At 41.0% G+C, this 27,171-nt stretch overlaps 1 protein-coding gene across 14 annotated transcripts in view; it reads left to right on the top strand.

Moving 5' to 3' along the window:
• Positions 1 to 2,838: 2,838 nt before the first annotated feature.
• Positions 2,839 to 27,171, top strand: part of nbeaa (neurobeachin a) — a 98,901-nt gene continuing 74,568 nt past the window's right edge. For all 14 annotated transcript variants that reach the window (XM_035911703.2, XM_087847346.1, XM_087847344.1 and 11 more), the window contains exon 1: positions 2,839 to 3,444. In XM_035911703.2, the coding sequence (XP_035767596.2) occupies positions 3,121 to 3,444 (324 nt within the window). In that variant the 5' untranslated portion in view covers positions 2,839 to 3,120. The remainder of the gene's footprint in view (positions 3,445 to 27,171) is intronic.

The following is a 27,171-nucleotide window of genomic DNA, read 5'->3' as shown; positions in this document are numbered from 1 at the left end:
GTGTTGTTGTAGCCCTCTGCTTCAAGCTTCTTCGTGTTGTACTCTTCTACATGCCTTGGTATAACAAGCATTTTCTTTTTGAGTTACTGTTACTGCTTTCCTATCAGCTCAAAGCAGTCTGACCATTCTCCTCAGACTTCTGACATAAACCCAGAGAGTTGCCGCTCACTGGATAATTTCTCTTTTTCGGACCATTCTCAGTAAATGTTGTGAGGAAAATTCCAGTAGACGAGCGCTTTCTGAAATGCTCAAACCAGTCCTTTTGACACCACCAACCATGCCACATTCAAAGTGACTGAAATCACCTTTCTATCATTTGAATTGCAGCAGGTTACCCTGACCATGTCTACATGCCCAAATGCATTGATTTGCTGCCATGTGACTGGCTGATTAGACCGAGCAGCTGAACAGCTGTACTTAATGAAGCGGCTGGTGAGTGTATGTGTTTAGTATTGCCAACCCATCCTATTAATCCTAAGTGCATTTCGGTTTCTGTACCATTAATCATTTGCTAATCATAAACACTAGCAAAAAATTGCCCTGCGGGTTTTTTTTTCCAGGCCTGCGGCTGCTGTGTAAAACACAGACATGTATGTTAATTTATCATGTTCTTCTTTTTATCTTCATTATACTACTGTTTACTGTCAGGTAGCAAAAAAAATAAAATAAAGAGTCCACGGACACCAAAGAAATGAGTAATAAATAGGCTACATATATTTCTTCTTCTTTGGATGCTATGGTACAGGCGCTATTAGCATCACTGTTTGTTTGTTATGCACAACATCATATTCTTGTGACACCCCACCCGAGTGTCACTGCATTTTGGCAAAATTTATTTGTAAACAGCAACTTACAACTAACATACACGTTCGTTTTGAGATCAGCTGTGATTTATAAGGATTTGGGGGGTTTTAAAAATGTTTTCCAAAAGAACTAAAGATGTTGATATCAGTATCAGATCGACACTAGAATGATAGGATCGATATTTTGTTCCTATCCTCTAAATACAATATGTAGCTCACCGAACTGTGTTAAAAACAATTTTTTCCAGAAATGTAAAAGTATGCATCTATAACCTTTTTTGTGTTGACTGTCATGTCTATTTTAGTTATAGGTCATTTAAACAACCCAAAGAGCTTCAGGGACAGGCACATTTACCTTTCAGCTTTTCATGTATTTTTATGTAAGCTGAAAGGAGTGCTTTGTTGTGTTGACCAATTTTTATGGAATGTAAAAATCACAGTAACTTACTGGTCATTAAAATGTGTTCATAATTTGCATAAGTCACACCACACTGCTCTTCCCTACATAAGCTGGCTTTATAAATTAAAAGTGTTGGCATTCACAATACCGGCTCTGTATTTACTCAGTATACGACAGATACAAAAGAATGCAGTATTACACAGCACTATCTGGTTCTCTAGGCAGCTTAAGTATTACGTTTCATCCAGACATGTTTAGGAGGAGTTACAGAAATACAGATATACCCTATCATATAGGGTAAGATTCATAAAGGATCAAGTCATAACTATAGCTTTCTGAAGGAGCCATAAACACAATGAAGCCATGGAAGATATATAGCCTATATAACATTTTGAATTTGACACAAAACACATTCACTTCTATTACTGCTCAGGTTTTTAGTCCCTCTCTCATAAACACACCTGAACCTGAGTAGAGCACCGACAGCTGAATTATTGTATTATTGTATGCAATACCCGTCATATATGTTAATTTAATGCATAATTAAATGCCCCCCCCCCACACACATACACACATTATGTTATATTATTTTAAGATAATCCACGTACAATTACGAAAAACGGTTTCCATGGCAACTGATTGTAAACATATCTCCAGGCAAATATTTGCACATTCTGTTAGTTTCAGCCAGAAGGGATACAAAAACAAACAGAGAAGTGAAAATAGAAGTTTTTTTTTACTTTATTTCCTCTCATACAAAGACATCAGAACAATTAGCTGTATTATTATTATTATTATTATTATTATTATTATTACTATTATTATTATTATTATTATTATTATTTTAAGTTAGGCAGTATAGTAAGGACCACGCTTTGCAAACCAGTAGGCAAAATAAGGATGGAGAGGTGATGAGCTAAGGAAAGTGTGAAAGTGAAAAGACAAAATTAATTTCTTGAAGGGGAAGACAGTTGATGACGACATAAAAAAACGGGGAAAATGAGAAAATCACACAAGAATAGATTAGTGTCAGGAGAACAATAGTGGGATGCTTAATGGATAAACAAAGGCACCAGAGCTGAACTGGGGGACAGAGGTAAGTGGGACAAATGGATGGCTTCTGAATATATAAACAGCCTCTGTCTGGAAACCAGGCGCCCTAAACTCCATCTGGATTTACCCCTGCACTACACCCAAAATACATCTGTGGAGAAGTTGACCCAGCCTATTTCTGCTACTTACAGAAATGTAATGAAAGTTCCATCATTAATCCATGTTCGCACCCTCGCACTATTAAATATTTACAAGTAAAACTATATATATATATATATATATATATATATATATATATATATATATATATATATATATATATATATATATATATATTTATATATATATATTTTTTTTTTATTTATTTATTTATTTTTTAATTCACAATAACACAGTTATTTCGACTGTGCTGTGCTCTGTGTGAACCCATGCATGGATGGCTCCATGTTATTCCACTTCAGCACCCTCCCAGAAATCCCCACACTGCGCATGCGCGGCTAAAGCGCGCTACCGCAGACAGGGGGCGTTAACATGGCGCTGTCTCCTCCACGACCGCACTGACTGCAACCTGCCAATGAGAGAGAGAGCGAGAGAGGAGAGAGACAGAAAGAGGAGAGAAAGCGAGAGAAGCGTAGGTTTCCATTCCTGTCAAGCCTCCATCATTTTTTTCTCCTACACCTATGAGTCCCTACACATTTTCAGGTGGATAGGGTGAATTTCCAGAGTTTTTCAAACGCCGCTCCCCCTTGTTTCACCTGCGCAGTGGATGGTTTTTGTTCGGCGGCAGCAGCAGACGCCCGAGCTTGTAGAGCAGGTGTGAGGGACAGCGGCGACCGCTCCTCTCCTCCCTGTTTCCGAGGGGAAATGTCGAGCGAGAAGCCGGTTTCAGCACCACCGGGCTCTGCTTCTTCGCTCACGGACACGGACCGAGAGTCCCATCCTCCGGCGGGCTCCTCCGCGCAGCAGCCGCCGCCACCGCAGCAGCAGCAGCAGGTCGCCGCGGGCGCTGGCTCCGGCACCACCGGGGAAAGGATGGTGTCTGCAGCCGGCTCTATGGTCCTCCCGGCTGGGGTGATCAACCCCGCTGTTCCGATAAGGAATATCCAGATGAAATTTGCCGTGCTGGTGGGCCTGATCCAGGTCGGGGAGGTTAGCAACAGGGACATCGTGGAGACGGTGCTGAACCTGGTGAGTGGGAGCAGGACCGAGCAGTCCTGGAAAACGCTGAAAGGAAGCCATAGAGCACAGCACAGTCGCTGCGCCCCAACCCGCTATGTTTTATTTACGATGCTTCGCTCTCTCCTGGTTGTGTGGCTTTCAGGGGATGATGTCATTTGTTTGTTCGAGAGATGGTTGATATTTCTCTTTTATTTCCTTTAAATGAAACAAGGCCGCTGTAAGAAATAATAGTGTGTTATATTTAAGACCAGAGAAGTTGAATGAAGCATGTGACCCCACCGAGGCTCTGAGGGTAGTCTAATCACCGGCCATTGTTGACTAAATGACCCGTTTGCGGTAGCTACAACAACCGGAGACATTCGCAGTCAAACTGTGGGGGATACTGAAAAAGTCTATGCAGGCTATTCTCCTGACCCCGATATGTACCCTGAAGTGATGCATAGGCAGATTGTAACAAGCCGCGAGTGGTTTTAATGTTGCGCACAACATCAGGACCCCTACAACGTACTCCATTCGTGTCCCTAAACGGGCAAAATCATGCATGTGTGCACGTCCTGGCAGCACAAAAACAAACAGATCCAACGCGGACAAAGGCCGACTAGCATTATGCTACCATCGACAAATGTGTGTGTGTATGAGAATGGGTCAAAATTATGCACAGGCCTATTGTTGGAGGCAGGGCCCTGCATCCCGAGCCCAAAGGAGTCACATATACGTTTGTGTATAGGTGGCTTTGGAGCTGTTAATGGTTTATATTACTCTGCTTCAAGCAGCCATTATTTCTGGAGCACATATACGTTTCCACCCCTCTTCCATCTTCACCCCTCTATCGGAGGCTTGTGTCGGCGATGCAGGGCCTAGATCAGAGGATTTAATCCAGCTGGGTTTTTTTTTTCTTCTTCTTTTTTTTCCATGACTGGTGTGTACTGTTACGAAACAGATGAGCAAAATGTACAGCCGATGTAGGTCTGGAAGACTAATGCTTTTGGGGGGAGGTATAGGACGTGTGCGCGTTGGCTGTGTCCCCCTCCTTCATCTATCAGGCGATGGCGTGTGCTGCATGATATTACATGCATCTAGCATGGGGAAGAGGAGGAGGAGGGGGTCTGATCATTATTGATTTTCTTTTGAAGTTAGAATAATAAGGACTTGATAATGAATTTTTTACCCGATTACAGTGCAGCGAGTCTGACGGCCTGTTAACTCACTGGATGCTTGGAGCAGGACAGCCTACAGTTGAGCCAAACCATTTTGATCTCAGTCAGACTGTGGTGAGCCATTCTGATTCAGGTCGCCTCTCATCTCCCCAATCGATTATTGGTACTACGGGGAAGTGCAGAGGGGCTTTCGCTGGCTCACTCCAATCTTGTCTCCTTCTTTTACAACCCCCCGGGTTGCACAAGCTGATAACCATCCATCCTGTTCCACAGCCTCCTCCTTCACTCTGGAGGGACTGAGAGGAGTGATGCTGCCTGCATAGACTAGGTTGGCAGGGCAGCGCCATGCATTTAAAAGCAGGTGGAGAGGGGTTGAGGGAGGGTGGGGGAGGAGAAGAGAGAGTGGAGGAGGAGGAGGTGGTAGGATGCTGCAGTGGCTATGTGCTCAGAAAATCACCAGCTGATGCAGCGGAAGAGGACAGGACTGGTCCACATCAGATCAGTGAAAGCCCATCAGAGCATTCAGCTGAAATGCACTCTGCATCATTTTATGTAAATAACCCGCTTTTGAGGCCTTAATGTTTATTTGCGAGTGTTGCATTAGGCCCGACACGCTGACAAATTAAAGCAGCGTGTGTTGGTCATACAAAGCTTTACTTGCTAAATCCTGAATTGAACAATCAGTTCTGGTTGCAAGGCTGCCAATAGCTAAGCCTGTTAGGGAATTCGGCTGCCCAGCTCCTTAATTAAAAGAGTTGAAACAAAGAGGTGTGGAGGCAGGAAACCTCAGTGGTCATGCTGCTGGTACAATGAGTCCACTGTGACCCAAAAGCTGATCCATTATTCCAATCAGTGTGGGAGACCACAGCAGCCACATTCTCCTCCACCGGGGCTTTATTGATCAGATCCCACTGCGGCTGGAGTGAACAGATGGGCCTGTCTGCTGTATCAGATATGCTCCTTGGTCTGTACGGAGACATGAAACTGTGTAGAAAGAAAGAGAAGAACAGTTGAGAGATGGCAATTCAAATCAACTTTGAGCCCGAACACTTCAGTGCTGCCCTTGTTTATTCTTAATCTTTTAATAAGTCCACACACATAGACTAATAGACCTTCACTAGGTGTGGGGGGTGCTGACAGCTAGGTGCTCAGCGATTATCATCAACAAGGCATCACAGTTGTCAAGGCAACACCGGTCTTTGATTGCCTGCATCCAGACGCTCCACCACCTGGTGTTGCTCTGCACTTCCGGACTTCTCACACAGCACTCTTCCACAGCGTTTCTTTGCTCTCCCTCTCTCTCTAGCTGCCTTTGTCAGTCTCCTGTTTATGTGCTTAATATATCTTAAAGTACAGAACAGGCGATGAGTTACTTTCTTACTTATTGTATCTCCCATTGGGGTTAAGATTGACTTGAAATCTGGCAATTGTTAAGTCCATAGCATGTGATTTTCATACCTCGCTGAGCCCTATGTGGAGGCATCTATGATGGATGTGTTTGTGTTCTAATTTATTCAGTCTTTCTCTTAAATTTGTCACCTGTCTGTAGGTAAGTAGATGTACATCAAACCGCCTAATGTAGATTTTACAGATCAATGGTTCTCAGTCTGGGAGTTGAGGCCCTTTCCGTGGGATCATAAGATGATTAATAGGGGAGGGGAGCAGTAAACAGATTTATTTTTTCAGACGTTCATTTAATCTTTTGCTTTTTTTTCTATCCTTAAGAATTACTGAGTAGTTTTACATTTTTAGGTCCCAAGTAAAACTGGGAACCCAGATCTCTTCAGCTGACCTGGAAATATTCAGCTGGTGTTGCAGTAATTTAAAGTTTAGGCACCACTCTTATGGGCAGCCCGCTCCACGATGGGATACTTCAGTCTGTTTGATTGGGCCCATTTCACAGTTGAGTTTTCCCCTTCCAAGAACTTCCTGTCGTTTGCCTCACTGCACTGTTTGTTCTGTAGATTTTAACCCCAAAATCTTTCCAGTTAATGTTCAGCCACTTCTTCCACCCAGTCGCTGGTTATTTGTGTGACACATTGTGATGCTGGTGGATGAAAGCCAGGTGAGAAGCAATTCTTGTTGACAGAGAGAAGAGTGTTGATGTGTGACTTGTCTGTCTGAAGCGTACTGTCATATCTATTCTTTGTTTGAAGAACTGAGACATATATTTCAAATGCATCTACAGGCAATACTGTCAGTCCCCCTGCCTCAGTACAGCACCAGCTGGGCTTATTTATAGGCGGCTTTATCTAGTTGTAATGCTTTTTTTGGGATCAAAACGGCGTGTTTATCTGGGATAGAAAATGATTGGTGACACACTCTGGCTCACTCTTAGTTTTTATGCCACCTTCTTTGCTTTTCCTTTCCTCCTTTGCCATCCTTCTCGGTCAGATGCAATATCTTCTGGCAGTGTCAATCCCCACCTGAGCCTCCTCAGTGGTCCCACTGACTCTCTGTTAGCAAACGTCTCATTATTCTTGTCCACACGTTCCACAATCACCAAGGTCACCTGATCCTGAGTCCTCAGCCGGCAGAGCGAGACTCGGCACAGCACACCAAGTCAGACACATCCTGATTATAAAAATACACCGAGGTGAATACAGGCACACTTCAATCCATTCATTGAGGTTATAAATGGAGGAACAAATGCATCACAGAGACTCGCTCTGTGTCTTTGAATCTCTGTCTGGTGCGCTGCGACTCTAGCATGCTGATATATGCTTCATGGATTTGTAAAGGAATAGGTCACCCATTTTCAAGATGCATTTTGTGCCATTGTACTTTGCCCTGAGGTGGTTTGAGACATCAGCACAAAACTCAGTTTAAATGAACCGTTTTCAAGGGTGCCCCGTGGCTGCATACCTAGGGCATAGGTTAACTATTTCCCTGCAGCACTGTGATCTTCTTGCATGGCCTCGTGGTGGAATAACAATGCGTCATCTGGTGCTCGAAGAACCGTGGAGATGAGCGTATTAACAAGCATCAGCTAACAGACTTGAACAGTCATTTAAATCATGTGCTCTCTTGCTAGCGTGGGTTAAATGGACTTTTGAGTATAGTGAGTAGTTTTAAAGACACAAAGACAAAGATCTGATTGAAAGTTGTTGTTTTTTTTTTTTTAACCGTTCAGTACTGCTGGGCCATATTGGACTGTCATATAATATAAGTATTGGTGTGTATATTGTCTGATATGCACACGTATGTTTTAAATCTGCCAGCTCCACTTTGTTTTTTCAAAAACTGTTTTCCCATCTTCTGCAAGATGATATTGAGGTGGTTATTTTTGGGAAAGATTAGCTGCTGTAAAGCTGCAGAGAAGCTTACGATTGCCAGTTTGTGCCTAGGGTCCACAGGCAGTAAGCAGCGTTAGCTAACGATGTAAACAGTGCTGGACAAAAACACTGCATGAACGCTCTCTTATTTTGTTTCCCTAAATGAGTATACAATATAAATATATATGTGTGTGTGTGTGTGTGTGTGTGTGTGTGTGTGTGTCACCTATGTAAGGAAGAGCTAGAGGACAGAAGGTGTGGCTTCTGCTGCAAGGTCATGGATGACTTTGCTATCTATCACACAGCTGGGTTGTCCTGACCTCTGCATGAGCCAAAGGAGAGACAGGGAGCGTGAAAGCCAGGAGGAAAACGATGATGTGGAAGGATGCTCATCTTGTACTTTAAAAAAGAAAAGAACAAAATGCGGTGGAAGGAGAAAGATGGTGAACTATAGGGTGAGAAATGATGAAAAGGATTCAGAGCGGTTCAGTTTGTGATTGTCCTTCAGGTGCTCTTTTATTCTTGAGTGTAACATAGGTCCAGCTGTATGATGTTCTGTGGGGGTCTGATGAGTTCCAGCCCCCCTGCGGAGCCTCATCATGCTGTGGGTATCACCGTTCTCCTCTTTCCTCTGCTCTTTTGGGTACAGCAGGGAAATGTAGTTGGGAGTCCCATAAACCAGGGAAAATGTAAGACTTGGGCTTCGCTCACATTTCAACTTTTAATTGGCCATTTTTCTTCATTGATCACTTGTCACAGCGTGCAATTAACTTGTACTACTTTGTTAGCATGGCTAGCGTTCTTCCAGAGCCGAGATCTGCATCTCTCAGATTCTCCCGCAGTCCGGACAAATCTACAAACTCTTTTCACAGTGTTTCAAATTTCTGGGGAAGGAAACTACCCAATTAGAAATATAAATGTCAGGTTGTCCATTAAACTACAAACCTTGCCGCTCCCAAATCCTCTTATTACCAAGCTCCTCCAGAATGATCTGCTTCTGAACCAAAGAATCTCTTTTAAGGCATAATGCTGAGGCCCGCTTTCATTATCATTTCTTTTTCAGCCTTTTTAGCTTGAATTAAAACACGATTTGCGCTAAACTCGAACCAGACTGATTTGTATGCGTGTGTATTAGGCACCCGGGCTAAAAACGTTCACCTCTCTGTCTTAAGGCTCCTAAATTCTGCTTCGCTTCTCTAAATTCCTTCTCATCCTTCGTTAGCAGCTATTTCCAGATGCGGGGTTTTTCCAAGGATAAGCCGTGTAAGATTTGGGTGAGCGTGTCTTCTGGGATTGGGAAGAAAACGAGGGGCAGAGGTTTGGTGGGGAGGAGGGAGGAAGTGGCTTCTCTGTCACTTCCTCCATCCCTCTAGATTGTTCATCTCCTCTAAGCACATCCACTTCCCCTTACCCACTGGTGTAATCTCGTCTCGCTCTTTGGCTCCCTGGCTGGGTGAAGCGGCCGTTGGATGAATGTAGATGATCCCTTTTATGATTAGGTAATGGAGCTGTCTGCAGCGCCACCCCTCACTGGTTCTTTTTCTCGGAATACTTTCTCCGTCTTCTCGTCTTTGAGCATTAGAAGGTCTGGAGGGAGACTTTGTGTTGTCCTGTCATCACCTCTTACCTACTGTTGCTAGGTTTTTGTAAATGCAACTGCAGATGAAAGAGAAGTGCAATAGGGAGATGACATAAGGCGCTCAGGCCTGGCTTTTACCTGCAATGCTATAAATTGTCATAGAAGGGATTTTATGTCTTGTGTTTGATTTCTTTAAAACACCATCGGCATAGGGGTCTTAATTAAGCAAGAGCAGGTTTTATGAATTATGAATGAATTGCATAAGGGAAGCACATGCTTGTTGGCAATTATCGAGCTGAAAATGTAATCGCTTTTGAACCGAACAGTCACCTTCCGTGTTTGCTGTATGCTTTAAGGCTCCATTATCAATCTTGATAATTTTTTGATTGAATTTGTTATAATTACCACTCATAAATAATTCATCTTTTATTGATTTTTTTTAATGCCTCAATATGCTAATATGAGATTTGTTAGGTTAAGGACTGAACACTGAGTACACTTCAGCAAATCTAAAATGTGATTCAACACATGATTCGCATCATTAGCAAAGTCATTAGCACAGAGGTTCAGTTACTTTTTCCAGTCTGCGCTGTGATTGACGACCCAAGGTTTTCAATAAAGACATTAAAAGGGCAGCTGTTTGTGTGTTATTAGTTTAGGTGTAATTGTGACGTAGATCTATTCAGAAATCACTAAAAACCTGAAACACTCAGCCCTGTTAGTAATTCGCTGCATCAAAAGTATCCATGAGTAGAAGTAAAGTCCGCATATTAATACTGTGTAAAGTACTTAACCAAAGATAACCAACTCGTCCCTTTGCATTTGTAAAAGTGTAACCAGCTGGACTTTGAGATTTCTCTTAAATTCCTTAAGATATAAAATATTAATTGATTAATTTAATATCAGCTTTTTTTCTCTGGCCTAATGCATTATTCATTTTCACAGCTTCACATTAAGAGCTCCAGGAAGCATATGTTCTCGATTGTTCTGGTTGTCCTCTGCTGTGCTCCTTGCTTCAACACCATTGTGTCTGTGTGTCTGGCTGCTTCATGCTTTTGTGTCTGCCTCTATTGTGTTTTGTGTTTTTGTTTTTTTTGTTTTTTTTCTCCCCCAAAAGTGTGCATTGTCTGCGTGTGATTGTAGTGACATGGGAGGGGCCATAACAATATAATTCCTATGTCATCTTAATACAAAACATTGGGATCAAAAACACTGTTGAGAATCTTGTTTGTTTTGCATCGGTGTATGCGTGTGTGTGCGTGCATTTACATCTGGCACAATGACAATGCAGAAATCTCCAAAATTATAACAAGCTGCTTTGTTTGATTTACCTGGTTTTACCTGGTGTGCGCCCCCAACATCCCAGAAAGAGGAGAAATGAGTGTTCCTACAGAACCCCTGCTTTAGTTTCCTACACCTTCATCTGCACATTTTCTCTGGCAACACACACACACACACACACACACACACACACACACACACACACACACACACACACACACACACACACACTCTGCTCTCTTCCTTTTTGTAGCCCACATCATTCCCTGGCAGGGGTGATTTTATATTCATGCTGGCCTACTTCGCCTCACTCCCTTGGCTCTAAACACACACGCACACGCACACACACACACTTGCCTTACTGGAAGTATAGCTAACTGTGTACCTATTCATCATGCTGCATACTGCAGTGGCCGACGGTTGATTATTGCCAAGTTTGTAGTGTGTGTGTGTGTAATTTTAGTATTCTATATTAGATATCTAGGATCTCTGAGGTATGTTCGTGCATCCCCTACAGCCTGAAAACGGTGTCAGAAGTTGTCATTTAACACCACATTACACTGGTTAGTAGTTCTGCTCTGCATCACAGCAAATCATTGTCTGCCTTTTGCTTTCCACCCTGTTACACTGTGAGTGAAGAACATATCAGGACGACATGGCCACCACATGACATAGACTTGAAATAGTGTATATATATTAGACTTAAAACTTGTTTTTTTCCTAAGTAAGAATAAGAACACTAGTTACTCAGGCCACAGTGACACTGTATGCTTTTTTTGTGTGTGTCTTCCTTTTTTGTGGAGGTGATGCCGTTAGCGTAGCAGCACTGGTTTTGGCTCACAAAATGAAGTTAGGAGTGTGAGCCGTGGTTCATATCATCAAGGGAAATAAGAACAGTATCATAATCTACTGTAGAGTCCTTATTTGGCAATAACATTGTGTAGGTGGGCTGGATATCAGTCAGTAGTGTCGACAACTGATAAGAAAGCATTTCGGGCCATGACAAATCTGACATGTGGTGTCTTTCCAGTGCAGGTGCTTGGAGTAGGTGCTACGTGGAGCGTATATTTACACAATCGGCCCTCTTAATCAGCTGTTCTGTGTCCATTGAGGTGTAGGATCAACTGGACTTACGAGGAGAATCATTTTAATCCAGAGTTGATTTTCCTATTGATTTCCTTATTTTAGATGAGGTTTTATTAGTCATCAGTGTCAGAGTCAAAATTTAGGTATTGCAATAAAAACACAGAATGTCTTGAAATCAGTGCCTCATCAGACAGGTTGTAACATTTTTACCAAACTAATAAAAACTAAAACTAAGGATTTTCTTTTTGTGCTTTTCCAAATTCAAAAAATCATTTCAGTTAGTTTTAGTTAACTATAATAACCTCAGCCTCAAAAACAGCAGTTACTACAAAAATCAGCCTCACTCTATTTATTCTCTGGAACAGAGAAACTGTAAGCACATGCAAAACAAACCCTCTGAAGCATATCAGGGTGTATATGTGTGTGTTAAATCACAAATGCTGCTATAATCAATGCTCTTGCAGTAGTTGCATTAAAAGCAGGATAGTCAGTGGGTAAAGTTAAAAAAAAATGTCATAGCTTCACTGAAAGTCTACTCCTCCAGTTTACATTTAAGTATAAATAATGGCTTTTCTTAGACTGCTCATTAGATAAAGAGCTTATTTTTGTTGTTATGCTGCTCATTTGAGGCAGTTCTTCCATACAAGTACACAAGAATATTACAGATAATATATATAGCACACATCTAATTAAAAAGTTAAAACAAAGACAGTGGCAGGCTCACTCTCGGTGCCCAGCAGCCAGTCAGAAAAGATGCAAAACCTGGTACATCTTTGAATTTAACAGACTTAATTGAACACCTCTGTAAACGCTTCATGACAGTGTGGCCTGTTTTGCCTGACCTCTGTATTTGCCCACCAATCAAAAGTTGAAAAGGTGCTGATGTTTCGGTATTTCTCCATAGGATGGAAGAGAAGAACTAATGATTGATGGAGAACAAGATGTTTGTAAAGCCCATCGTGCCCTTAGCTAGAAGCATCTGTGTGACATTACTAAACCTATTTCATAGTAATTGAGAAAAAATAAACCATGTCACAAAAGGCTCAAAATCCACTGAAACTCTTAACAGCATGTGGAGTAGTGTTTGTGATGGTAAAGTGCTAAATTATCACATCTAAAAAAAAGCTGTGCTGTCATAAGACCTTTTACAAAGCATATAAAAAGAAAAAACTGTGTTATGTGACTTAAATCAAATAAGTAAAGAAAATGCATAAAAAAAATCACTCATTTGTTTTAACCTGAGAAAATAAAAGCCAGTTTTCAACTAAGCTGGGTGTGCCATTTTATTTATTTATTTTTCAGCAGAAATTTGGTTTCAGACGCACACTCACAGCCACACAACATGTAATTAGCATTGAAGCGCCTCATAAAGTTTGCCAAAGTAAACCATGGGAGGACCACCGTCATGAAAATACTCCTAACAATAAACCCAGTCACTCAAATCACCTTCACACAACTAAATATGAACACTTTAAAGAAGCTAGCAAGGGGAAAATGGTCAAAGCTAAAGCTAGAAGGAACACAGAACTAGCTAGCAGTCTCAGTATGAGCAAAGCATCAATGCAATTACAAGGAGAAAAGCACCAATGTCCCGTAAACATGCTGGGAAATGATTTAAAAACCTGACATTGTTATATAAATCTGTTGCAGTTGCTTTTGTTTGGGAAGGTAAAATATGTCACATAAAGGTGGTTGTAGAGCGGTTCATTTCCAGTGAATTATTTATAACTAACTGTTTACAATTAATTATTTATAGTTAAAGAGCACTTTATTTTCAGTTGTTTCAGGGAGAGAAGATGATCCTGCAGCTTAATGCAATTTGGAGGAATTATAAAGTTTACACATTTCTTTTATAATGAAATTAAGTTCAGGCACTGAAGAAACGTCATCATGTTGCCTAGCAACCATTTCCCAATAGGCTAAAGAGAACCGTTTGTAGCGTTTATGCACCTGTAACATCTTGTGTTGTATCATTTTAATTCCATAGCAGTGTCATCTCATTAATTATCCCCAAAACTTAAATAATCCATGATATATTATGACATCAAGATGTTGCCTAGTAACCAGCCAACAACTAACATCATGAAGTAAACAATACTGAAGCACTGGCATGTACTGGTTGAATTAAATTAACTATGACTAGTTGTACAAATAAATATTGGAGAGAAAAAAAACATATTTATGTTATAATTGACATTTATAAGTTTTTGGTATTTATGAGTAAAATGACACAAACCAGTTATTCAAATAAGACGTGACCACATGTAGAAATGTTCGTTTCTGATATCAGCAGGACAACCATGATCCTGTAGCACTATGTCATCGTTTATCCTGACCCCTCCTTCAGGCACTTTCACACTCGGAAACCCTCGAGGAGAGAGGTACAAGAAATCATTTTGAAGCCAATATCTGACAGTGTTGGTGACTCACTGTACTAACCTCCAAAAGCCCCTGTGCCTCACCAACCCACCCCTCTATATCACTGTATCACTACTGACCCCTTACCCTGCACTCGCCACATTCAAGCTCTGAATGCGGTCAGCTCAGAGTAAGGGTTGGATTATTTTATCTGAGTGCAGAGATGGAGGCTCTTATAATCAAGTTGTATGGATTCAATAGATGGCTGAGTCTCACCCTGTGCATTGTACCGTGGGGGTCACGCATGGAAATTGTTTCATTCCCAGTTGCACAGTGACCTAAATGAACTAATCTGGCATTGCTGACAAGAATCATACAGACATCGATTTGTGAGAGAGAGAGAGAGAGAGAGAGAGTGTGTGTGTGTGTGTGTGTGTGTGTGTGTGTGTGTGTGTGTGTGTGTGTGTGTGTGTGTGTGTGCATAGATAGTCAGATAGATGGATGGATGGGTACCTAAAATGTGATTTTGTTGCTTGCCTAAGGAACTGGAATTGCACTGAAATGTTTATCTCCAAAGCTGCTACAAATGATTCATGAGATGTCTGTATTTGAATGTCACTGCTGACTCCTGCCAGGAGTTATTCCTCCCATGACATAATGTTAGTCACTGCAGTTTTTCTTTTTTTTCTTTTTTAAAAATCATAATCTTTCCGTGTGTTTACTCTCTTATTTCAAGTGTGAGGCCTTTTTGGCAAAGAGAGCGTACATGCTGGCATGGCTCTGTGATTTTTGAGAATGGATTTTGTGTTGATATGACCTTTTGATCGGAAATAGTTTGTGTGTGTGAGTGAATTTGGCATTCATGAGATCATTATCTGGGGTTTTATATTTTTGTAACTTTATAATAACCAACACTTAAACATTTTGTGTATGTGCAGTTATAGTTTTGAAAGCTTAATATTATTTCATTGTAGTTAGACTGGAATTGGGAACCTAATGGCAGCTACAGTGAGACATTTATTAATTACTTTCCTCGATTTGTTTACTAATAAACAAATCCATATGTGTAGTGGTGGATGACTTGTTATGTAAATATTACTAAATAGAGTAAAGAAAATGACTTAAATAGTGGTTTTGTAATTGGTTTCAAAAGTAAAAATGGTTACATTTTGAATATATTTTGTGTGTAAGGAAGGCATTTCTGGTTAACTTAAAACCACAAGTTTTTTCATAAACGTTGTTGCGTATGTAGTTTTTAGATGTTTTTAAATGTAACTGCAGCTCATATTTTCTGGTTCTAGTTGCCCTTCTTTACATCTCAAAGTTAAGTCTTTTGATTAGGTCTTTCTAGCTTGCTCACACATCCATTAGTTATCTAATAGCATCCAAGAAAATATCCTCCAGGATGATGGCATGCACCAAAACAGAAGTCATCAGATAAATTGAAGCTATGAGAGATAAAGTATTAATGTATTAAATCCCCTAAAAGGCATGCAAATAATGCAAAAGACAGAAGGAGATGACTTGAAAACATGGGTTATTTAAAAAAAAAAAAAAAAAGAACTGGCCAAAGCTGACTTGATTTGAATCTAAAATGATCAACACGAGCACAAACTTCAATTGGTTGTCTTTCAAGGTTTTATTTCCAAAGCACGAGCTTCTGACAACTGCTTCTCTCTTACCGCTGTTTTTGTTTTACTTCAAACGCCTCGTGTTCACCACTGTCCAGCGTGGAGGACGAGTCTGAAGTAAAGCTGATGTAGTGACAGGCCTGTACTGCGGTACAGCACCAGCCTAACAGATGTGTGGTTGAGGCCTGAGCTCATTCTTTTGGCCGTCTTTTATTAAAAAGCACATTTTGGAATTGTTAGAGAATAATTATATAATAAAATACGTCAGAGCCGAGTTTGGCTTCAGCAAATTTGGCTTCTTTGTGTTCAGTTTTGTAATTGTCTGGCTTGACTTTTGATTATCTTGGGTGTGTGGGTGTTTGTGCACACTGTGTGTGGTCTCTTCTTTCTTTTTTTTTGTACAATAACGCAAAGTACATCATGGTCCGCTAACCCCTCAGCCGTATTTTGTGTGTGCGCGCATTTGAGTGTGTCATTCCTGACTGCGTCTTATGATGATGGATTACTGAGACCCAGTGGAGCTGCTTGCTCCCGCTCTTATCCTCCATCAACTGCGGTTCAATGGAACAGTACTCTCCATTGTTTCAGCTGATGGCGAACATGCACAGAGGCGTGCGTTTGTGTGTGTGTGAATACTCACACACACACCGTGCATGCACACATCCTATCTGATGTAGTGCATGCATGACAAACCAAACCAAGCAAACAGATTAGCGATCCTGAATTGCCACCAGCTTGATGCGAGGCAGGTCTGCTGGGCTTATCTAGTGATCTTTGAACTTAACATCAGCTAGTCTACAGCAGCCTCATCTCACACACACACACACACACACACACACACACACACACACACACACACAAAGATGCACACACTCAAACACATTCCGTAAAAAGGCAATCATCACATAACTGAATATGGAGCCAAGAAGAAACACACACTTGCAGATAGAAAACGCCAGACTACTTGCATACTGCAAACAAGTTGCTCTGATCAATCATTCCTTGCGGAGGCTGAGAAAGAACAAGGAGCACATAGTGACTTACACCCAGTGAGGTGTAAGCAACACGCTGGATGCCCTGTAGGACTTCACTTCCTCTCAGCTTTGAAATTATCACATTTTGAGTGAAATCAGGAGACAAGTTGCGAAAGGCCTTGTTAAAGTACAGAACGCAAGCCTCGAGTGCTTCCTTCTGAGGCTCCCATGACATAACGCACAAGCATGCCCTTGTTACTTCCTGTCTTGAGGAAAAACTGAAAAGAGAAATTAAGTTACATTAGTTCCTAGACAGAATCTGCTGTTTCCAAGTGGAAGAGGAGAAAAATGCTGAAAGATGGGTCCTTAAAGTTCCACTTCAGCACCTCACGGTTTAACTAATGCTTTCATCCGGCTTCAGCAGCATCTCTCATTTGTTTGATGCAGTCCTTCCCACGGTGAGAACATGTCCTTGATTTCACTTCTCTCCTTGGCCCTTTCTATTTTTTCTCTCTTTGAGCCTTTCTACTTTAGATACTTTTTCTCTCTCCCACTCCTGACTTCCAGGCATTTTATTTTATTTTTTTTATTTTTTTTGGCCTTAACACATAAATCATAAAAGTTGTGTTCTGGTAAAAGGCCCAGGCAGTGCTTCCTTACTGCAGCTCTTAGGTTGTCTCCAGAGTCTATGAAGAAGTTACACCCGTGTTCATTCATTCCTTTGGTTTCAGGTGTTAAATGAGCAAAGCTAAGTGCAACACGTGGTGACTCTGGCATATTTATTTAACGACTTATTGATCTGTACTTTCCAGAAATGATGAAGCTAACGCTGTTGCCATTCTGTGAAAAAACATTTCTTTTACAAAAACAAGCAGCTCAAAAGGCAGCTGATTGCCTTAATTGCCATCATTAACTTGATTAACTTAAAAGTCAGTTTACATTCTGGTGCTGCCTCTTGATTACAGTTCACTTAAAATACTTGATCTGATATTTTCTATGAACATGACAAGCTTTTCACCTCTCTCGTGGTATTAGGTGGAGAGCAGTCCTTATGGTGTCACAGTTTTGCAGCTTTATCACAAAGGTAAATAAAAACACAACCAGCGTAGAAGAACTCGGAACGACTACGAACCTCGAATTTCTCAGATGACGCCACTCTGGAGGCTACGCCTGAAAGACACACACTAATTTTTTTAAATTGTATAGTCAGTTCCTTCAGTACAGAATAAAGTGTCATTGGCTGCTCCATTGTCACATGGGGTTGCCACAGCAGGTGGTGACGCGTGTTTGATTTGGCAGAGTTTTTACTCCAGATGCCCTTTCTGACACAATCCCAAAAGGATTTGCGTCTATGGCTGGAATCGAACGAGCAACCTGCCACTTGCCAAGCAAACGGTTAGACGACTACACTATAGATTTAAAGTGCAGCTGTTTGACTTTATACACGTCTTTGTAGAAAGGATATGTTTCTGAGGGTGGCTGCCGCTCCCAACAATAGCACGAAATAACTATACCACTTTTTTCTTTTTTCTTTGCGTCCTACTTATTTATTCCTGGGTCTAGGACCCAGTTAACACTAGATGAAAGGGATCAACCGAACAACAAGAGCAAACTGAACTGAAAAGGCCATCGACTGAATTGTGTTGTATAAAGAAAGATGTAAATTTATTCATGAGAAAGTGCATCGGCTTATTATTTTAGCTGAGAGGCACGGTTCTAGCAGTTCAGCGCTGTCAGTCTCAAGCACATGCTTTCAGATTTCTATGATAAATGGTTTTATGTAGGGGATGCACATGCATTTTAATTGTAAATATCCAACTCCTTTTTTTAATTCCCTGGCTAAAATAAATAAATTAAAAAAAAAAAACATGCAGCAGACTTTTATTGGAAGAAAATCCAAAAATCTAAAACTTTCATTGGCGCTCAGCCTTCCCTAGTCTTCAAATTTATTACATAAACTTAAAAAAGCATTTTTTAAAGATCCCACTGATAAACAGCCAAACGAGCTGTGCCTAACTTTAATCAAAAGTCTGAGCTACTGTTACGGCTATACTTACTACTCAGTACTGCATCATTTCAGTGTGATTTTTTTTTTATAGCTTTTTGAATCGGAAATGTGGTTTTTAATAATGTGTTTGTGAAAGAGTATCAGGGCGTGATCTATAACATGAAAGAGCAAAAAAAAAAAAAAGTTTTCGTTTTGTTTTTGTTTGTTACCCAATAGCATGTGACAAGGCTTATTGCAAGATCCGTTACTAAGCCTCTTTAGCCAATCAGGTGGCAGACATTTTAAACTGCAGTTGGATGAAGTCAGCTTTGCGATCACTTGGCTGCAATCCTCCAATCCCTGCAGTGTGTGTGCGTACGTGCACATCTTTCTGACCTGGATTTTTTTTTCTTCCTGAATATAACATCAGCCGTGCTGAGTATGGCTCTGCTCTGCTGCGGCGGCTCCTATAAAGAGCGGGGCTTTCGCATCTTTGGTCGTATTTTGCCGCCATGCACTTTTAGACCTTGAAAAGATCCTGGTGGTATTAATACAGCAATTAGTGCAGTTGCAGCTTCAGCTGTTTGTCAATGAATTTTTCCGCCCAAATGAAGGATTTCCAATGCAGCTTCTCTTAGTCAGTGTATCTGTCAGCAGAGAGAGCAGGAGCTGTCCGCTGTGCTGAAAAGAGTCCGCTGTATTTGTCTGTCTTCTCTCTTTATCTGTCATTTCCCCCAAGCAAACATTCACACTGTTACTCTTTCTGCAGTTTTTCCTTTGTGTCCTGTTGGTGACATCTGACCTCACTTTATTTCCATCTCCCTTTCCACTCTTGATCTCTTCTTCTGTTAAAGCTCTTTTTTCCCCTCACTTCTGCTCCAGTAAACAGACTTCTGAAAAATCATTTTTTTTCTTTTACAGGCTACTCAAATGCTAATGAAATGGTGGCTCATTATTATTGGATTATTTTGGGAAGACTCTCCGCATCCCTGCAGTTCTCTTCCTGTTATCTCCTCCCTTCTCTCTCTCTTTTCTCTTTTCTTTGTGTTTACTCATGCTGTCATTCATGTGAATTGCTGCTACTGCTGTGTGTTGGTGACGAATCGAGCGAGAGTGCGAATGACTAAGACCTACAAGACATTTCGCAATGAATTGTTTAAAAGCCTTTAGCCCTGTGAATGCTGAGTATGTGTGCTGGCTTTGGCCGACTTTAACAGCGGCGTCCGAGTGTTTGCGCTCACTTGTCTGCGTGTGTGCACAGTATGTTTTAAGCTAGCACTTGATAAGGTTTGAGTCAGGAGGCGGGAAAAGGCACACTGAACTGGTCTGCAGCGAACTGGAGACTTTGTAGTGGCTGTCATAAAAAAACACATCTCAGCAGGTATTAGTGTCTTATCTTGCCTTTTCTCACTCCTCTTTTATGCAGCTCTCCCTCTTTGGTTGCTGGCGGAGCTAATAGAAACAGACAAGCCGGTACATGGGAGTGCTCAATAGCTTTGCTTCTCTTTGATGCATGTACAGACGCACATTCATGCTTATTTTTGTGGAAAACGTGCCCAGGGTACAGCTCCTGGCACCAAGAACCAAAATGCAGTTGTTTTGCTTTTTTAAATGCATTTCTTTTTTATGTAATGCAAATGTAGAGCTTTCACTTATTTGCTTAATTGGAGGCAGCACATGCTTGATTGGAATTCGTCACCTTACCCACACAGCACCCTTGACAGGATTACACTAACTGATGGGAAACAAGCCTTCTTTGCCCATGGGCCTAAATATTTATGCATACAGGGCTTTACCCAAATTAAGTCCTGAAATGGTACAAGTACTGAATACCTAATTTTTAATTTGGTGCATTATGGCTCAAAGTTATTGCATACATTAATGCAACACACACAAAAAAACACGCCTATAAATACATTCGTATTTGCTTTATTCAAACCAAATGTGGCCCGTGTTTACTACTACAAGTGGGAAACATGATAAGTGAGAAACGAGCAAATCGTTTGGGGAAACATGAAATCTTACAAGCCCTGGCCCAAGATAAGCGCGTCGGATAAGCACTCTCAATCAGACGTTAAGCCCAGTTTATTTTCTCCGGTTTTCTGTGTGTCAGACCTGTGATTGGATGGCTTATGTGTGAGAAGAAAAAAAGTGAGAGGGATGAGAACAGTGTTGATGTTGCTGCATGGAGCTGCTGTATGTGGCTGACGTATCAGCTTGTAATAAACGGCCATCTGCACTCTTCTTCAGGGAAAACGCAAAGTGCATATTAAGAAAGTGCATTTTGTGTGGCAAGTTCTATGAGATGTTTAAAGCTCCCCGATGCTTTTTGTTGTTTTCTTATAGATGTATACTCACATGTATTGGTGGAAGATGAAAGATGGTGCTCTGTTGCCACATTAGCTTCAAAGCAGTTTTTGAGTGGCTGGTTGAAAACATGTCATTTTGTATCAGCTCCTAAAGAGATTCTGTACTTTTTTTGTTTATTTATTTATTTATAAAATGAGAGTGTTGAGTCTATGTGAGGATATACTATACCATGCCTAGTAGTAGGGCTGTTCGATATAATGATATATATCGGATGATGATATAAATACGTCTATCGTTTCATTTTACGCTATCGTTTGTTTCGTGGTGTCGCAAAATAAACTGTTTACGGCAATATTTTTTCACCGTTTTGATGGTCACTGTAGTGGCTATATTAATTTCTTAAAGTTTTCTCTTTCGCTTATATTTTATATAACCACACTACCAACGGACAAGCGCCTGTTTTTATGTGTTTAGCAACAACGATGGTAACACCATCGCGTGTCCGCTTGTTTATGTTCCACATAAACCTTTCATAATAAAGCTCAAGATCCTGTTGAGACTTTTCAAAATAAACTAAATCACGTGAAAGAGCAGATTATTTACGGATGAGAAGTAAAAAAGTAAAAAATAAACCTTAGACTCAAACGTTAGAACAGGCTTTTCCCCGCAGCATGCCGTGTAATAAATACTAAATAAAAATAATAAATAAAGAAAACGGCGGCCTTTACAACTTGTGTCTAAAAATGTATAGTTTCATGCATCGGTTAAAACACTCGACTCCAGCTACATGACGCGCAGCTGGAAACACTTCCCGCAAGTTGAGCTGCCCGAGATTCACAGAATTTACAGAAAATGTTACATTTTTGTGATTTATATCGTTATCGGACGATAGAATTCTTATATCGGGATATGAGATTTTGGTCATATCGCACAGCCCTACCTAGTAGCAATACGTCCATAGTGATGTCTACCACACATTTTTATTTCTCTGTCCATCACCATTTTCAAGTTAGCATATTAACACGCACTGTTTACCTGCATGGATTACAGGACTACAAATAGAATGCAAAAGGAACCAGAAAGCTTCCCATACCTAAAATTTTGGTTATACTTTATTTTCATTAGAACTTGACCAATAGATATATATTGGCCCAGCTGACATATCGGTACATATTGGCTATTTGCCAATAAATGCTGATAAATGAAAATCTTAAAGTAAAAAGAGTTTGGGGGTCTTAGAAATCCTGCATCCGTCATTCTCATTCATATGCAGACTAAATTTCCGTAAACTGTTCAAGAAAATAAAAAAAATCGGACTCTTAAAATCAGTTATGGACGATCAAAGTTATTTCCTCCTTAGAAAAATGTGGACGTTTATGAGTCAAGCTGTCTAGAAGCTTTTAAAGCATTACAGTCCAAAACCGAAAGCGCACCTGTCAGCCTGGATGGAGGGAGAGGAAGGGAATCATGTCAGTAGGATTCATTGTTTCAGGCCCATTAATGGCTGTGGCTTGGCAGTCCTTTAAGTAGTTATTTCAGTCACAACTGATGTGGTGAACTTTAAGTATATAAGTATAAATACTGCGCATCCGCTTAGTGTACAGTACCAGTTAGTGTAGTTATGGCAGATTTTCATCTCGTCAACTTATCGTCTGGTTTTGGCGAATGCTGTCATCTTCATTTCTTTGCACAGGCTTTACTGCCACTCTTTTGTTTTTGTCCTGCATCTCCGACTCATCCCACATGCCTGCGTCTTTGATTTTTTTTTTCTTTTTATATTTGTGACCTTAAAAATAGCTACGCTGGTCACAGGATGACCTCACCAGTTTTTACTGGTCCAAACCACCCATATATCCACCCCCCTAGTGTGGATTTATGTAATTCTTGCAATATCTGGTGTGTGTGTGTGTGTGTGTGTCTGACATTTCTGCAGTTATCTTCACTTCTCTCTCTTCATCGCACTCCAAAGCTTGAAGTGAAAGCCCTACACTTTATGCATAACAGCCCTTAGATATTCCACACACTCATGGCTGATCATGTTTATTTTGCTGACTCACTGGGTGTGTGTGCGTGTACGTGTGTGTGTGCTGACTGTGTGATTGTTGTTTTGAATGAGGCTTCATGAGTTTCTCATCCCATCTGCCATCTGTGCAGACGCTGTTACAAAGGCCCATGGGAAATGCAGTCTTGGAGGCTATCCCCTCCTCCCTGTGTGTCTAGAGGCTCAAGTCAGTCAACATGTCATTGTTAATCACAATCACAGAGGAAGAGGGAGAGACACATGCATTGCCCTTTTTATTTCAACATCTCATCCTCTTTTCTTTCTTCTTCTTCTACTTTTTATCATACTGTTTTCATCATTTTTTTTTACCATTTATTTTGATTGTTTACACATTAATTATATTTTTGTTTATTCTATTTGACTGTATTGGTCCTGGTTAGCTATATATTTTTCAAAAAATAACCCTTTTTTAAAAAAAATTACATTTTATCTCACTAAGATCTCAGTGCGTGTTGGTTCACAGAGCTTCAAAATAATACATCGTATTCATCCTGCTGGGTTGTCTGATTACATATCCAAAACACTACCATTAGTAGTTAATCACTTATAGAATTAATCAAATCTCATTCTCTCTCATAGTGCAATCCATTAATCAACTTTTTAAAAAATATTTTGTTGGAAATATGCCTGTCTCCTCCAACCACCGTTGAGCCCCTTATATATTTTCAACCTAAAGCTATAAAAAAAAACAAGATTAAGAAGAAGTTTATCCTCTGAATCTGTGCTAGTGACAAAATTAACTGAGGCTCTTATCAATGCAATTTTCCAGAAAATGAGGTCATGCAGGATACAGAATGTGGATTATTGAGTGTTTAGTGGCCAGTTTAGCCCTAGTGTAATCCATATCTTTGCAGAGATTTGCTATGGTCATCACTGGAGCACTAAACCCTCAACTGCTCATTGTAAAGCTGCGGGCAATAAAATCGCTCTGCCGGCCTGATAAGAAAAGCACAATAGCATTCGGCCGCTGTCTCGCCCTCATTTTCTTTTTCGCTCCATCTCGCCCGTTCGCTCTCACAAACGCACTCTTTCTCATCACTGTTTCCCTTCAGTGCAAGCCGCTTCCTCTTGCCCCTTTGCAGTTCACACCATTCACTCTCTTGTTTGTTTTTCTCTCATCATCTGCCTCTCTGGTTCCCCCCCCCTTTTTTTCCCCTTTTTTTCCTCGCTCTCCTTCAATTTTGCTCTCCTGCGCTCTGTTGAGCCCTCTTGGCGAAGCGTTAAGTGTATAATCTGTGATCTCATGTCTAGATGGGCCTCTCGTCTCCTCTCACTCTGCACACAAAGGGCTTGAATGGCCACGACTCACTCAGGGGACACAAATGAGTAATGACTCACACATGCGCGCACTCTCACACACGCCAAATAAACACACACGTACACATGGCCGCACCTCTCCAGCACACTCCCGGGGGCTTTGAAGTTGCATATTGATGATGCCAGTTCCAAAGGCTCAATTGAATGTGCAGAAGCAGAAGAGGTGGCTATTGACCGTCCACTCACCTCCCTGACCTGTCATCTCTCTGACAGCCATAATGAGCAACAGGTGCCTCTTTTGCCAGGTTTGGCCTTGATAGTTATCCAATATTCAACAGTCAGTTGTAGTAATCAGCCAGCATAATCGCTTGTTTGATGTGCCATCACAGCACTACATAATGGGCTGCGGTGGGTCTGTGAGAGATTGTTTTCGATTAAATAATAATTACTGAGATGAATTTTCACATTCAGTTAATGCTCAGAATAGCTGTGTTTAAAGGCTTAAATTAAGGTGATAAAATAAGAATTTTAATTAAAAGGATTTGTAAACGAACTAGAAACTAACAAAAGAATTTACAGTAAATAGATGCTTATAAATTATGAAACACAATCATTAACAAAAAAAATGGCGTGTGGTAAGATAGCTATTGTCTTCATGTCACGTCAAGACCTTTTCATGTCAAGCTAACAATAAGCAGAGGCAGAAGAAGTCAGATCACTAATGCCTGAATGGTGCTTTTGTTTAAGAGTGGCGAGAAATGTGTTTCCTGTGTCGTTGTTATGTCTTATCCTTAATTTATGCCGCGATTCGTGTGCAAGTTCTTGCCTACGGCGAGCCCACGGAAAGTGGTTTTCAACCAACACAAACGTGCTCCCATGCAGTCATTCAAAATCCCAACTGCACTTTGCTTGACGTGGATGACACTGTGGGTCAGTCGAATGTTGATTGGTTGACAGGTGGGCTTGAAAATGGGAAGGATTTGACAGCAGGTTTCACAGAGAATGGCAGAAACACGAAGAAAAAACTATCAAGGATAAAAAAAAAAATACAGTAAGAAAAGTGCAGACAGTGGCTACAGCAGATATTTATCATTGTTTTTAACACTTGGTCTCACTTCAACTCTTTGTTATGAATGTTATTCATTATTCGTTCTTCTTCATGGCTGACAGACTGATAAGACTAGCCCGGAAAGAGGTTGTACCACATATTTTCTATACTGCCCCCATCTGGCAGTAAATACTCTCTTTGTGGAGATGAGCAGTCAAAAGCTGCCAGTGAATAATTTCCCCATTACAAGAACACTTGAATAGAACAGGGCATTTTATGAATTGCTTTCATTGCATTAGATTACTCATAAGTTTCATTTTCATTTACACAAAACCTTAAAAACTTTCATTTTTATTTTTGGCCTTCATCATATTGGACACTGCAGAGAGTAGGAAATTCAGGAAAATGGTCTGGGGCGGACTCAGACCCGTGTGATTCACCGCTGATTTCACATGTCTCCGCCAAAATCTACTGTTTCATTTTTTTACTATTATAAATAAGAAAGTGTGATTTGTTCTCAAAAGGCACCAAAGTTACACATTGGTCAAATGAGCTGCACCTCAGAATGACATTGAGCGACTTCTAGCAGGTAATATCGCTGATTAAGAGACTCAAAAGCTTGTGTAGTCCAAGAAATGAGTAGATCGTAGCCAAAAACATCCAGATAATTGCCGTTAAGATATCAAAATGTTTATTTTTCACAATTTAAGTTGGTTACCCAATGATAACAACATTATTAATGGCTTCATACTGTTAAGTGTCCCTTTAAGGCATGATTATGTTAAACTCATTCAATATGAGCAATACACTCCCCCAGGGTGTCATTTATTTTATTACTTAAAGCTTTTGAAATTCTGACCTGTCTTAGCTTGAAAATGCCGATGACCCTTGGAGCTGCTCTGGATTATCTGTGAGCAGTGTTGCTGGCGAGAAACGCTCGGAGGGACAGAGGGACTGTTTGTTTTACCGAGCTCTTATGAGAGCTGGTTTTGGCTGGCCAAGGAGCCTGCCCATATAAGCCCTTTGTGGTGTGACGGTCCTGGCACCCTCCACCCCCACCCCAGCCTTCTTGAAACTCCCACTTCCCTGACACAGTACGGATGATGCCAAGCTCCCAGTGCCAGCTCCCGTTGGGGTCTGAATGAGCAGCGCTGCAAGGCCAAACAGTACAGCAATAGAAATGGGAGAACGGGCGTGGTTTCGGGCGGTGGGGGGGGTGAAACGGCAACACATAAGTGAGCAATTATAGAGCTGGTACATCGCAGGAATAACTGACTTTTATAATCACCTCAGTCACAGAGTGAAAAAGTGAGAACGAGTGGTGTCTGGCAGACAAACACTTCTCAAGCCCAGAAATACACCACAATATAAGGAGATTACTCATCAGTCATGAGCCCTGTGGGAGATATTCTTACATTTCAGACTGCTGCTGAGTATGTTTCAAGGTTAAACATCACATGCTCAATGATCTGAAGAGTGTACTCTACAGTGTAGGCATATAACAAGTAGGCTTCTGTTCATATGCATTCCAGTGTTTACCTGTCAAATGTGAACTCTAGCTGGTTGCCTTGCTCTCTTTTTCTGTGTATGTGCGTGCGTGCGTGTGAATGGAACATCCAGCCCTGGACGGCGTGCTCTGGGAGCAATCGTTGCCGTAATGGAGCCAACGCAAACGTCTTCTAGCAGTTGCCAGGAAGACGGTGAGGTCAGCGAGTGGGTGGCACTGCCATG

The sequence above is a fragment of the Neolamprologus brichardi genome, chromosome 10, assembly GCF_056152115.1.
Source record: "Neolamprologus brichardi isolate AB-2024 chromosome 10, ASM5615211v1, whole genome shotgun sequence".
Lineage (NCBI taxonomy): Eukaryota > Metazoa > Chordata > Actinopteri > Cichliformes > Cichlidae > Neolamprologus > Neolamprologus brichardi.
Note: the sequence above shows the minus strand (reverse complement) of the source record. Positions and strands in the feature narration are given on the sequence as shown.